Source organism: Spinacia oleracea, chromosome 6 (genome assembly GCF_020520425.1).
Source record: "Spinacia oleracea cultivar Varoflay chromosome 6, BTI_SOV_V1, whole genome shotgun sequence".
NCBI classification, from domain to species: Eukaryota; Viridiplantae; Streptophyta; class Magnoliopsida; order Caryophyllales; family Amaranthaceae; genus Spinacia; species Spinacia oleracea.
The window spans coordinates 112,079,451-112,095,187 of record NC_079492.1 but is presented as its reverse complement, the minus strand read 5'-3'; the positions used below and the strand labels follow the sequence as shown (position 1 = coordinate 112,095,187).

General features: G+C 34.8%; 1 protein-coding gene across 1 annotated transcript; it reads left to right on the top strand.

Moving 5' to 3' along the window:
* Positions 1-14,517: 14,517 nt before the first annotated feature.
* Positions 14,518-15,528, top strand: LOC110784686 (uncharacterized). Its single transcript, XM_056832628.1, has one exon. The coding sequence runs from the start codon at positions 14,518-14,520 to the stop codon at positions 15,526-15,528; it is 1,011 nt and encodes a 336-aa protein (XP_056688606.1).
* Positions 15,529-15,737: the final 209 nt, after the last annotated feature.

The following is a 15,737-nucleotide window of genomic DNA, read 5'->3' as shown; positions in this document are numbered from 1 at the left end:
GGCTTCCAGGGTTGTCGAACTAACTTTCGGAGCTTCTTGGCGGCAGTGGTGGCGATGGTATGCACAAATGAGGAGAGAGAGAGGGGTAATGCATCGTGAGTTCAGATTTCGGTTTCGACAACGAGATGCTACAATTCAAGGTTGATGTTGGAGGTGAGTGGTCTTACATGGTGGTATTGAGTGAAAGGAGGTCATATTTAAGGGGGTAGCAGTAGGCGGCAGAGGCGGTGGAGCCGCGGTGGTTTGCGGTGGTGCGTGCAAAAACAGGGGATGTTTTGGAGGATTTTCATAGCTAATTTCATGAGTATTCTTTGTTGTGAGTTCTTGCTTGCTATGGAGAATTATGACAGCATTCCTGTGTATTTATAGGAGATGGAAAAAGAGAACAAAACGTAAGCAGTAAGCTCACCTCTAATGGTTTTCTAAAACAATCAAATTTAATACCATGGGAGCTTTAGAGAGGAAAAATAAAACCAGGAACTTTGAACTTGCTGAGTAAGGTTGAGAGGGTGAGTAAGCTAATTTGGGAGTGATATTTGGGAGAGAGTTTTTGTGGCTCATGGAGCTTCTTCCACGACAGATAATTGAAGAAGAAACAGTGGACTTTGGCTTTCTTTGGTTGACTTAGGGGAAAAATCATAATTTCATTAACTTGGACAATTTCTGATTTTGGGTATAAGTAATTGGGCTAATTGGGCTTAAACTTTGAACTTGACATACTACATTACTACTTTAGTCCCAATATTAGTTTTTGAAATAATAAATCGATCAAAATATATTTTTTCATAAAAGAGTAAAAATATTCTACATATAATACTTTCTAAAGTAAAAATTTGACAGTTTTAAGCTAATAATAATAATTTAGTATTAATAAAATATGTTATGAAAATGTTGGGTGTTACATCCTTACCCCCTTAGAAAAAGTTTCGTCCTCGGATCTTGAAAATAAAACGAGTAACCAAATTATAGTTGAAAATTGTAATTGTATATTTAAAACCAATATCTCACAATTCTTTTTATTTCCGACAATGTCCAGCCTATATTCCGCCGTCATTTTTTATGACTTTGCTACTACTCAATTCCTATAATCGAGGAGTAGAGAATACAAAAGGGGCAAAATAGTACATTGAACCTTAATCGTCATTAAGGTCAACTACATTTCGCCGTCGTCTTTTGCATCTCCACTTTATCTCACCAACTAGGATCAAGGAGCAAAGAACATGAAAAAGGGCAAACTTGTTGGCATTGGACCAGGCTCCCACTTTACTTTGTGAAATCTTGTTTGAAAATATTTTCCACCAAGAATAGTAATTTTTTTTTTAATACAAAATTATAATTCTGAAGATATATATAATGAAAATAAATATTTATCTAACAATTATACTAGCCAAGTAATCTGTAAAAAAAATCATTTATTATAACAATCTCGTACTCTGAGCTCAGGAGAACTTCCATCGAAAATGGCATCCTTGTATAACAATTAGATCATCAATACAATCATATCAACATAAACATAATCCACAAAGCAAATCATAAAGACATAATTCATAAATTGAAAATTTCACATTCAACATAAGCATAACATTCATATCATAATCATTTGATCTAACACACGAGCGTGGTTGATTCATAACACGTTTACATAAAATTTCTCGATTCGTACATTATATCATTCTTAGGCGACTAATTGGAGATATTGCGTTTTCGTTTGTTTTTGAGCTTCTTTGCTGTAGTAATCTTGTCGTCTGACTTTCTTTATCGATTCGTTTTGATTTTGATCTCCGATCTTTTCTTCTACGTTAAATAACTTCGTTGACTATGTTCGTTGCAGGGGTTCGAGTCCAATCACGTGGCTAGAAATATATCGTTAAATAGACGACTTTGTTACTTATCCTTAATATTTTAAGACAGTAAATCTCGTATTTTGCAGATAACGCTAAGCCATAAAGTTTGCCTTTATTAGAAAAATATAGCTCCTAGAAAACTCAGTTCAGACTACCTGGTTCTATAAACATGTCATTCTGTCGACTTTCTATTCTCAATTCCATTGCATTCCTTAATCATTCATAATTCTCTTCGATTCCATAACATTCATTGATATCATCAACCTCATAGACAAACTAATTCTCAATAACGTATTTTGGTAAGGTCAAAAAATAAATATTATATGCAAACCCACTTTCATATTTTCACCATAAATCATGCTCGATTTCGCATAATATTCTAGCATAACATTTAAAATTTCTAGCTTGATTTCCTTAACAAAGGCATATCAATCATCGTTTAGATAATAGACTTTTGTACTTACAAAAACACCAAAAATATTCATTATGAATAACACAAGAAGATAGCCCTAAAATCAATTTCATTCATAACTTTGAACACTTTAAACCTAGAATAACCTCAACTTAATTAGTGATCCACTACTTATGAGATACAACCTTATGCTCGTTTGGTACTCTAACATTTATACTATCCTTAAAGATTTTATACCCATAAAAATTCCCCAAAACAATTCATTCCCACAAAATCTTTGAGTTCGCATCGTGCTCTACTTAACTTCTTCCAAGAAAACAACTATACTTAAACTTTGCCTAGTCTGTTAGGGTAGGAAACTCATAACATGACATGATAAACACGAAAACATCGGACCCAAAGTGAGAGAGCAAAATTAAAATAATAACAGTGTTGGCGTCATCTTCGTCTTTCAACATATAAGCTCTTACATATGTTGGTGGTCGTGATGAATTACGATTAACCCTAGCATCGTTTCTTCGTCCGTGATCGATCGAGGTAGCTCCTCTAGTATTCGTGGGAGGTGGTTTAGGACAGTCTCTGAAGAAATTATCTTTCCTCCACGTCGATAACACGTATTCGTTTCTGCACGACATTCGTTTTCTATTCGTCAGGGCATTGCGAAGTTTCGAATAGTTGATCCATCTTGTTGGTCCATTCTTCAAATTTCATCGATCGGGCTTGCCGTCATAGATTGGTGGATTCGAGGGTGAAATTTTCTCAAATAGTGATGCATTTTCATTCGATTTCGTTTTCCGAGAATCTTTGACCGATTCAGTTGACATCGTACTTGCAGTTCCTAATCGTTTCATCATCTCTGGTCATCTATAAATTGGTCGTCACGGGAATCATCATGGAAAACATCATTGTGGACGACGTCATCGTGAATGTTACGCTTGTTGTGAGCTTCGTTCGTGGCATATTTTATACCCTCGACAATTGATATTTCGCATAACATATTCAATCAAAAAAACATAAATAACATGAGAAATGAATCCCTTTAACCCCGTTCCTACACTCACACTCATTTTATTTTAAATTAACATGATTTTTAACATATTCCTTAAAATTCTTGCTTAAAGCCTAATGAATTCTAGTTCGTGCAAAACCCGTAAGGTTTAGCACTTATGGTATAGAACCTTGGCTCTGAATACCAAACTGTAACGCCCCGACTTCTAAACATCATTAATTAGGTTAATTATCTTTAATTAGCAGCGGAAATCCTAATTTAGTCGGAGCGTCACATGCCGTATTTCCCTCGTGGGAAATACAAGGCGACATAACCTTTTTAAATTACAAAATAAACTTTATTAATAAATACTTCTAGCATTGACTAAACATTAATATTAAAATCTAACTCATTACTTGAAATTAAACTTAGAGTTTAATTAATACATCTATTATTATTAGTTAGACATAGTTATCTTAACTAAACCACGATCGTGAATTTGATGGTTGCATCCTCACTCTAAGGCATCCCAGGATCTTCTTTGTACCTAATACAAAAGCAACATCGTGAGCCGAGACCTAGTAACATATTACCCTAACAACGTAAATTCATTTCAATTCATTTTATTTACTTTGCAAACAAGGAGAATAGAATATAGTAAATCACTTTCATAAAAGCATAATAAAATCTCATTTATAACTTGAAACTTTAATAGTTTCCATTATCTTTCATAAAATCTTCATTTTACTTGGTAACTGGCAAGTTAGCCTTGCGGGACGTCTCCCACCTTGCGATAGTCCTCAAGGAGCACTCTCCCTTGTTGGACATACGCCCGTACCTAATTAGTTTCTTTTTTTTTAGCTTTCGGTAACCCTCAAGGAGAACTCTCCCTTGTTAGGTGTCCCGCGGTACGGCGGTACGTGCACGACCTAGAAATAGTAACCCCACTAACTGCCAGAACCGGTTACACTTGTATTTATCATGTTTCGTATCTTATTAATAACTCATAAACATCATCTTATAAAATCATTCATAAAAATATTTAAATATCATCATTCATAAAACACATTTCATAAATACATTTCATATCCCACAATCCAATAAAAACACATCATTATAAACATATTTCATAATCTCATAAACACATTTCATAAGGGGATTGTGGGTGTTAGCAATAGATATTACCTCAACCATTGATTATACTTGCCGTTTGATGGACCGTTCTTCCCGAGCACCAAGCACTATTTATTCATTTTATACTTGTAATTTGAACGCATATTTTATTAATTAGTAACGATAGAAAATAGTATTCTATCTAATTATAAAAAAAATTCTAGCTACTTGAAAATAGTTATGCACTTATGCGTATGAAACCAATTAAAGAGAAAACAAAATTATTTAAATATTCTTACCCAAATTACTTTATGTAGGATAGTGGAGTTGACTTTTAAAAGTTGGAAATAAATGACCAATTTTTGGTTCCTTCATTAAGGGAGCACGCATCAAGGAAGCACGAAGAAGAAGGAGCGAATGACAAGAGGAGACGGTCAGGGGTTTCGTGAGGCGACAAAAGGGTGGCTTCCAGGGTGGTCGAACTAACTTTCGGAGCTTCTTGGCGGCAGTGGTGGCGATGGTATGCACCAATGAGGAGAGAGAGAGGGGTAATGCATCGTGAGTTCGGATTTCGGTTTCGACTACGAGATGCTACAATTCAAGGTTGGTGTTGGAGGTGAGTGGTCTTACATGGTGGTAGTGAGTGAAAGGAGGTCATATTTAAGGTGGTAGCAGTAGGCGGCAGAGGTGATGGAGCCGCGGTGGTTTGCGGTGGTGCGTGCAAAAACAGGGGATGTTTTGGAGGATTTTCATAGCTAACTTCATGAGTATTCTTTGTTGTGAGTTCTTGCTTGCTATGGAGAATTATGACAGCATTCCTGGGTATTTATAGGAGTTGGAAAAAGAGAACAAAACGTAAGCAGTAAGCTCACCTCTAATGGTTTTCTAAAACAATCAAATTTAATACCATGGGAGCTTTAGAGAGGAAAAATAAAACCAGGAACTTTGAACTTGCTGAGTAAGGTTGAGAGGGTGAGTAAGCTAATTTGGGAGTGATATTTGGGAGAGAGTTTTCGTGGCTCATGGAGCTGCTTCCACGACAGATCATTGAAGAAGAAAAAGTGGACTTTGGCTTTCTTTGGTTGACTTAGGGGCAAAATCATAATTTCATTAACTTGGACAATTTCTGATTTTGGGTATAAGTAATTGGGCTAATTGGGCTTAAACTTTGAACTTGACATACTACATTACTACTATAGTCCCAATATTAGTTTTTGAAATCATAAATCGATCAAAATATATTTTTTTCATAAAATAGTAAAATTATTCTACATATAATACTTTCTAAAATAAAAATTTGACAGTTTTAAGCTAATAATAATAATTTAGTATTAATAAAATATGTTATGAAAATGTGGGGTGTTACATCCTTACCCCCTTAGAAAAAGTTTCGTCCTCGAAACTTGAAAATAAAACGAGTAACCAAATTATAGTTGAAAATTGTAATTGTATATTTAAAACCAATATCTCACAATTCTTTTTATTTCCGACAATGTCCAGCCTATATTCCGCCGTCATTTTTTATGACTTCGCTACTACTCAATTCCTATAATCGAGGAGTAGAGAATACAAAAGGGGCAAAATAGTACATTGAACCTTAATCGTCATTAAGGTCAACTACATTTCGCCGTCGTCTTTTGCATCTCCACTTTATCTCACCAACTAGGATCAAGGAGCAAAGAACATGAAAAGGGGCAAACTTGTTGGCATTGGACCAGGCTCACACTTTACTTTGTGAAATCTTGTTTGAAAATATTTTCCACCAAAAATAGTAATTTTTTTTTTAATACAAAATTATAATTCTGAAGATATATATAATGAAAATAAATATTTATCTAACAATTATACTAGCCAAGTAATCTGTAAAAAAAATCATTTATTATAACAATCTCGTACTCTGAGCTCACGAGAACTTCCATCAAAAATGGCTTCCTTGTATAACAATTAGATCATCAATGCAATCATATCAACATAAACATAATCCACAAAGCATATCATAAAGACATAATTCATAAATTGAAAATTTCACATTCAACATAAGCATAACATTCATATCATAATCATTTGATCTAACACACGAGCGTGGTTGATTCATAACACGTTTACATAAAATTTCGCGATTCGTACATTATATCATTCTTAGGCGAATAATTCGAGATATTGCGTTTTCGTTTGTTTTTGAGCTTCTTTGCTGTAGTAATCTTGTCGTTGACTTTCTTTATCGATTCGTTTTGATTTTGATCTCCGATCTTTTCTTCTACGTTAAATAACTTCGTTGACTATGTTCGTTGCAGGGGTTCGAGTCCAATCACGTGGCTAGAAATATATCGTTAAACAGACGACTTCGTTACTTATCCTAAATATTTTAAGTCAGTAAATCTCGTATTTTGCAGATAACGCTAAGCCATAAAGTTTTCCTTTATTAGAAAAATATAGCTCCTAGAAAACTCAGTTCAGACTACCTGGTTCTATAAACATGTCATTTTGTCGACTTTCTATTCTCAATTCCATTGCATTCCTTAATCATTCATAATTCTCTTCGATTCCATAACATTCATTGATATCATCAACCTCATAGACAAACTAATTCTCAATAACGTATTTTTGTAAGGTCAAAAAAAAAATATTATATGCAAACCCACTTTCATATTTTCAACATAAATCCTGCTCGATTTCGCATAATATTCTTGCATAACATTTAAAATTTCTAGCTTGATTTCCTTAACAAAGGCACATCAATCATCGTTTAGATAATAGACTTTTGTACTAACAAAAACACCAAAAATATTCATTATGAATAACACAAGAAGATAGCCCTAAAATCAATTTCATTCATAACTTTGAACACTTTAAACCTAGAATAACCCAACTTAATTAGTGATCCACTACTTATGAGATACAACCTTATGCTCGTTTGGTACTCTAACATTTATCTATCCTTAAAGATTTTATAACCATAAAAATTCCCCAAAACAATTCATATCCACAAAATCTTTGAGTTCGCATCGTGCTCTACTTAACTTCTTCCAAGAAAAAAACAATACTTAAACTTTGCCTAGTCTGTATAGGTTAGAAAACTCATAACATGACATGATAAACACGAAAACAAGGGAAGTTTGGACCCAAAGTGAGAGAGCAAAATCAAAATAATAACAGCGTTGGCGTCATCTTCGTCTTTCAACATATAATCTCTTACATATGTTGGTGGTCGTGATGAATTACGATTAACCCTAGCATCGTTTCTTCGTCCGTGGTCGGTCGAGGTAGCTCCTCTAGTATTCGTGGGAGGTGGTTTAGGACAGTCTCTGAAGAAATGATCTTTCCTCCACGTCGATAACACGTATTCGTTTCTGCACGACATTCGTTTTCTATTCGTCAGGGCATTGCGAAGTTTCGAATAGTTGATCCATCTTGTTGGTCCATTCCTCAAATTCCATCGAATCGAGCTTGCCGTCATAGATTGGTGGATTCGAGGGTGAAAGTTTTTCAAATAGTGATGCATTTTCATTCGATTTCGTTTTCCGAGAATCTTTGACCGATTCAGTTGACATCGTACTTGCAGTTCCTAATTGTTTCATCATCTATGGTCATCTATAAATTGGTCGTCACAGGAATCATCATGGAAAACATCATTGTGGACGACGTCATCGTGAATGTTGCGCTTGTTGTGAGCTTCGTTCGTGGAATATTTTATACCCTCGACAATTGATATTTCGCATAACATATTCAATCAAAAAAACATAAATAACATGAGAAATGAATCCCTTTAATCCCGTTCCTACACTCACACTCATTTCATTTTAAATTAACATGATTTTAACATATTCTTTTTAACATATTCCTTAAAATTCTTGCTTAATGCCTAATGAATTGTAGTTCGTGCAAAACCCGTAAGGTTTAGCACTTATGGTCCAGAACCTTGGCTCTGAATACCAAACTGTAACGCCCCGACTTCTAAACACCATTAATTAGGTTAATTATCTATAATTAGCAGCGGAAATCCTAATTTAGTCGGAGCATCACATGTCGTATTTCCCTCGTGGGAAATACAAGGCGACATAACCTTTTTAAATTACTAAATATACTTTATTAATAAGTACTTATAGCATTGACTAAACATTAATATTAAAATCTAACTCATTACTTAAAATTAAACTTAGAGTTTAATTAATACATATATTATTACTAGTGAGACATAGTTATCTTAACTAAACAACGATCGTGAATTTGATGGTTGCATCCTCACTCTAAGGCATCCCAGGATCTTCTTTGTACCAAAAACAAAAGCAACATCGTGAGCCGAGGCCCAGTAACATACTACCCTAACAACGTAAATTCATTTCAATTCATTTTATTTACTTTGCAAACAGGGAGAATAGAATATAGTAAATCACTTTCATAAAAGCATAATAAAATATCATTTATAACTTGAAACTTTAATAGTTTCCATTATCTTTCATAAAATCTTCATTTTACTTGGTAACTGACAAGTTAGCCTTGCGGGACGTCTCCCACCTTGCGATAGTCCTCAAGGAGCACTCTCCCTTGTTGGACATACGCCCGTACCTCATTAGTTTCTTTTTTTTTAGCTTGCAGTAACCCTCAAGGAGCACTCTCCCTTGTTAGGTGTCCCGCGGTACGGCGGTACGTGCACGACCTAGAAATAGTAACCCCACTAACTGCCAGAACCGGTTACACTTGTATTTATCATGTTTCGTATCTTATTAATAACTCATAAACATCATCTTATAAAATCATTCATAAAAATATTTAAATATCATCATTCATAAAACATATTTCATAAATACATTTCATATCCCACAATCCAATAAAAACACATCATTATAAACATATTTCATAATCTCATAAACACATTTCATAAGGGGATTGTGGGTGTTAGCAATAGATGTTACCTCAACCATTGATTATACTTGCCATTTGATGGATCGTTCTTCCCGAGCACCAAGCACTATTTGTACATTTTATACTTGTAATTTGAACGCATATTTTATTAATTAGTAACGACAGAAAATAGTATTCTATCTAATTATAAAACATTTTCTAGCTACTTGAAAATAGTTATGCACTTATGCGTATGAAACCAATTAAAGAGAAAACAAAATTATTTAAATATTCTTGCCCAAATTACTTTATGTAGGATAGTGGAGTTGACTTTTAAAAGTTGGAAATAAATACCCAATTTTTGGTCCTTCACTAAGGGAGTACGCATCAGGGAAGCACGAAGAAGAAGGAGCGAATGACAAGAGGAGACGGTCAGGGGTTTCGTGAGGCGGCACAAGGGTGGCTTCCAGGGTGGTCAAACTAACTTTCGGAGCTTCTTGGCGGCAATGGTGGCGATGGTATGCACCAATGAGGAGAGAGAGAGGGGTAATGCATCGTGAGTTCGGATTTCGGTTTCGACAACGAGATGCTACAATTCAAGGTTGATGTTGGAGGTGAGTGGTCTTACATGGTGGTAATGAGTGAAAGGAGGTCATATTTAAGGTGGTAGCAGTAGGCGGCAGAGGCGGTGGAGCCGTGGTGGTTTGCGGTGGTGCGTGCAAAAACAGGGGATGTTTTGGAGGATTTTCATAGCTAATTTCATGTGTATTCTTTGTTGTGAGTTCTTGCTTGCTATGGAGAATTATGACAGCATACCTGGGTATTTATAGGAGATGGAAAAAGAGAACAAAACGTAAGCAGTAAGCTCACCTTTAATGGTTTTCTAAAACAATCAAATTTAATACCATGGGATCTTTAGAGAGGAAAAATAAAACCAGGAACTTTGAACTTGCTGAGTAAGGTTGAGAGGGTGAGTAAGCTAATTTGGGAGTGAAATTTGGGAGAGAGTTTTCGTGGCTCATGGAGTTGCTTCCACGACAGATAATTGAAGAAGAAGAAGTGGAATTTGGCTTTCTTTGGTTGACTTAGGGGCAAAATCATAATTTCATTAACTTGGACAATTTCTGGTTTTGGGTATAAGTAATTGGGCTAATTGGGCTTAAATTTGAACTTGACATACTACATTACTACTATAGTCCCAATATTAGTTTTTGAAATCATAAATCGATCAAAATATTTTTTTTTCATAAAATAGTAAAATTATTCTACATATAATACTTTCTAAAATAAAATTTGACGGTTTTAAGCTAATAATAATAATTTAGTATTAATAAAATATGTTATGAAAATGTGGGGTGTTACACTTGTATTTTACTAATTCCGCACTTTATTTAGTATTGTGATGTTGCTTTACTTGCTTTATTGCTTTCATCACCGCACATGCTAAATACAACAAAATACAAAGGTTACATCACGCTTAACAAAGATAATTTCCTGGACAAACCGGCCTTAGGTTCCTTAAATTAATCTTTAAAGCAAAGTGACCACCATACAAAGTAGAGATTCTATTTGCTCTAAATTCAAACCCACGTAGTCTAATCTAGGGTATATTTTCGAAAATGTTGTGCCAACGTACTTGAATATTTCTAAAGCTCTCGGAATAAGCATTTCGTTCCCGTGCCCGGATCTCACCCATCCGTTTCAAGGATTCAAAGCCTTATCCAAAATAGAGTCACTTGCGGTCTTTTCAAACGAGACTAAAAACAATGTTTGGTGGCGACTCCTTCGAGGTACAAAAATACAATGGTTCTCTAAAAGAACCGCCCCCCTTGTAGAACGGGAAGTGCAAAAAAAAAACCCCTACAGTACCCATATTTTATTTAATTTTGAAAAATATAAGTTCTAAAACCATTCTAAAATTATCTGGAAAATGCTTATAAAAGTTCCAGTCAAAAAAAACATATTCAAATGATACAATTGATTACAACTGAATAAAACAATCTACTAACTTCATGATATCCATAATTCAAAGCAAGGAAATCTAGTGAAAATTAAGTACTTCAATAGAATCCTGTCGTAGTTAAAATTCAATAATTGTTCATAATTCTAAACTTTGATTCCAATTTAACTAATTTGAGTTAGATTATATACTTTGAATATAGAAAATTCAGAAAATATAAATCCAATTGAATAGTTAGGGTTTAATGTTTAGGAAAATTACAATCATAATCTATCAAGAAAAGGGAAAGGGAAAGGGGTTGCCGCCACCACCACCACCAGCGACCTGACACCGCCGGCAGCAGCGCGGCATAGATGCAGCTGGCGCGACACATTAAAAAAGGGGAAAGGAAGAAGAGAGGAGGGGGCGGCTACCTGGAAGCGACGTGGTGGCGACAGGGCTTCGACGGTGGGGCGGCACAAAGAAGGAGAAATGCGTGATATGAGTGTCAGCTTGAATAGGTGTTTGCTTTGAGTGGAAAGTGAGGATTTTCAAGAAGAAAAGGGTGATATGAGTTGATGTCGGTGGAAGAAGGTCTTAAGACCACCGTTTTCTTTTTTTCTTTTATTTATTTATTTATTCTTACTTATTTCCTTTAGCAAGAAACATGGAAACTCTAGAGTATTTTCCCCAAATATCTAAATTTGTAAATTATAGTGGAAACTCAAGATCGGATTTCTAGAAATTATAAATTCATTCACTGAATTAATAAAAACCCAAAACTATAATCTCAAAAAAAAAAATTAATATAAGATTAAGAAAATAATTTATACTTAACAACGGTTTAAGAGCTGCTTAAAATTCGGGATGTTACAACTTCTTAATTGAAAAAAAAAGAGTACTTAATTAAATTTCAAAAAAAACAAAAAGAACATTGGTTAGTTAATCAATTAGGTGATTGATATTAATGTAATTTAACACTCACTTTAACAATGACACATAAGTTATATACAACATTTAAATTTTATTTTAAAATTGCTTTCGAAATAAATAAAAAATTGATACAGAGCTATTCAGAAAATGACACACGTCTATGTAAAAAGATAGAATAATATAAAATTTTGCATATTACAATAATGGTTTATGATATTAGGGGCTATCAAGGATAGTTATCAAAATGGAATGACGAACTATAAATTCTTGCATATTTCATACGTAGTATTTGAAGTATAACATAATGCATAGTACATTAGGACATTCACAATGAAAAACATAAAATAAATTCAAACTTTTCAATTAAGCAACATATTACATTATCAAATGGAGAAATCCTAAACCACATCCCCTATTAAAGTGGCAGCCTTAAATAGAGTACAGAAAGTGAAAGAATTGGGTCCAACACCATCTATTTTCATGCAGTCATATAAAATTGTAGCTTCATGAAATAGCCCATGTAAGACAGACTCACGAATCAGAGCGGTCGAAAGGAAGGAATTTGGGTGCTGAACTTGGTTGAAGATGGCGCGAGGGTAGCCATAAATGGGTGAGTTGAGGTTGGTGAGAACACGGATGAGTTTGGTAAGGACAAATTTGTTTTGTTCCAGGTCGCAACGGTAGATGCTTGCATGTGAGGCTTTGATGTGATTGAGATGAGTGCAGGCGGGGTTCTAGATTGAACCAAATTTACAGCAGGATTCGATTCCGCAGTATCTCAAGATTGCCTACTATTTTTTTTTTTTGTTTTGGTTGTAATTTTGATGTTATGCGGCGCAAAAGAGTTAAAAGCGTAAAGTTTTATATTGTAAAACTTTGTTTTTTTCCATACAATATTAAAAGAACCGTGTTACTTTAAATGAGTCTGTTCATAACTCATAAAACTTTATAGTGTACTTTTTAATCGTGGGTGGATTGTTCGCACGAGCGGGCCTTCCCCTTCTGGAGTCTATGATTATATTTCTTAATTTTCTTAAATTAAACATGTATATTACTGTTATTATTGAACCCTCAACTCTTATCTTTGATCATACATAAATTCAATGTTTATTTTCTAAAGGGGAATAGAAATGTATACCGTTTTTTTTTTTTGCAAAGTTCAGTTTAATTTTATTTATTTTTTTGATATTTTTTTTTAATGCAAATATGGGTTAGAGAACCCGACTAAATTAAATTACAAAAGGGGGTGTCGTAGCACCCATGATATTCTCAAACAGAAACCTAGCTATCTCATACGGGGGAGTATGAAAATATATAAGCTTCTCTTCTTGGATAATCCCTAAATTAGCCAAACAATGGGTTACTTTATTACCCTCTCGATAGCTATGAACTAATTTAATTTCCCAACTTGAACCTGATAAGAAACTTCTGCACTAGGCATTCTCCTCCTGCATATTCAATGCTTTTAACAACTTCGATGCAAGCCTCATTATCCATTTGTAGAATCATCTTTTGTATGCCCATGTCTCGTGCCATCTCAAGGCCATATGCAGCAGCCATAAGTTCAGCGCGGTCGGTAAATCTCTTTTTACCGGCTAATTTATGAGAAGTCGGTAAATGTAGACGTTAAACACGTGAATTCCTGTAGTGCAAAGTTGGCTGCGAAAGCTCTACAAAAGTTGCCTCTATCATCTGTTATTACTCCACCTCCACCTACAGCCTACAGGTCGCGGGGTACTATAGGAACTACTTATTTATTACTTTTCTCTTATTTTTATATTTGAAAGTTGTTACAAGTTAGTTAGTCCTAGTCAGCAGTTTGTTAGGATAGTGTGTAGTACTTAAGCTACTGCTTCTTCCTTCTTCCTTTTTTGGATGAGATTCAGTTTATACAAACATTGATTTCCTCTCAAGACAGCTTTAATCAAACGCTTTTTTTCTATATGGTATCAGAGCTTAATCTCTAGTAAGAGATTGAGGTTACTCGATCTTGAATTACTCTTCCAAATCTCCCTAAAATTGACAGATTAATTGTCTGTTTTTGTTCTTCTTATCTGAAAATTTGTTGCGAAAATTCCTTTGATTGCGAATTTTCTTGCGCGAATTTGTGAAATCAGATTGGTTAATAGATTGAGATTGTGATGGCGTTTGAGGATTCAAACGGAGATCAGTCACATACACAAAACAACATGAATCAAGGAGGTAATAGTGATAATCTTGATCCTTATTTCATTGCAAATTCAGATAATCCGACTTCTGATTAGTTGCTGTAGTGCTTTCTGATGCGAATTTTGTTCGTTGGAGTAGAAATATTAAATGAGCCTTAATTGCTAAGAACAAGGAATGTTTTATTAATGGTGAGATAACTAAACCTGCAATCAATCATAAGGATTACTTGAAATGGAAGCGTGCTGATTTTATGGTAATTAGCTGGATTTTGAGCTCAATGAATCATGATTTAGCTGATGATTTTGGCTACATTGACACTGTTGTGGAACTGTGGAAAGAACTGACTGAAAGATTTGGCCAATCCAATGGACCATTAATCTACCAGTTGGAAAAGGAAATTGAGAATTTAACTCAACAAAACATGACTATTGTGACTTGTTATGGAAAGCTGAAGAAACTTTGGGATGAAATGCAGAATTTGAGAGCATTTCCTACTTGTTCTTGTGGTGCTATGTTACAATGCAGCTGTAATTTCATGAAGAAGGTAGCTGAATTTGAAGAAGAAGACAAGATGATGAAATTTCTGCTTGGTTTGAATGGTGGTTTTGAGAACTCTGTGACAAATGTTCTGTCAATGGATCCTTTACCAAGTATAAATAGAGTATTTTCTATTACTCAACAGATTGAGAAACAAAAGGAAGTGAGTCATGCTGCAGTGGAATGCAATGCTATGAACAGCAGTGCAATGGCTACACATGCTTACAGAGGTGTTGGTTTTACACAGGGAAAGAAAGATTGGAGATATCTGAAGAAAGAAAAACTGAACAAACAATGTACTCATTGCAAGGGGAAGGGTCATACTATTGATCAATGTTTCAAGATCATTGGTTATCCTGATTGGTATAACACAATCAAAGCCTCAAAGGGAAGCAATTCACAAGGTAGCATGATTGCTGCTAATGCTCACACTACTATTGATTTTGTAGATTGTCCTCTAGATGATGCTGGTGCTGAAAATGGAACAGTTAGCAATGAAATGTTGAATGCAATTTGTCAAGAGGTTATGAAGGCAATGAAAGGCAAGCAGTCACAGAATAATACTGGAAATGGGGCCACTTGTTCCTTTGCAAATTATGCAGGTATAATCTCTCATTCTCTCAACTGTTCTGTGAATAAAATGCATGATGGTTGCTTGTGGATTGTGGATTCTGGTGCTTGTGATCACATGACTTACAATGAGAACATGTTAACAAATATAAGAACTCTTAATGTAGGGGAATACAGTTAAACATAATAACATAAGCGGAAATAATCCCCAAAGCCAGGAAGCATGTATAAAGCACAGATTAAGAATACTTACGTTGGAAGCGTGTTTTCCACAAATCTATCAACGAACACGAACTTAGAACTCCACTTGTCGTTCCTCTACTTGGTTCACCGACACGATCAGATCCGTCTTGATTATCGTAGCTTAGACAGTCGATCAAGATAGTTTGC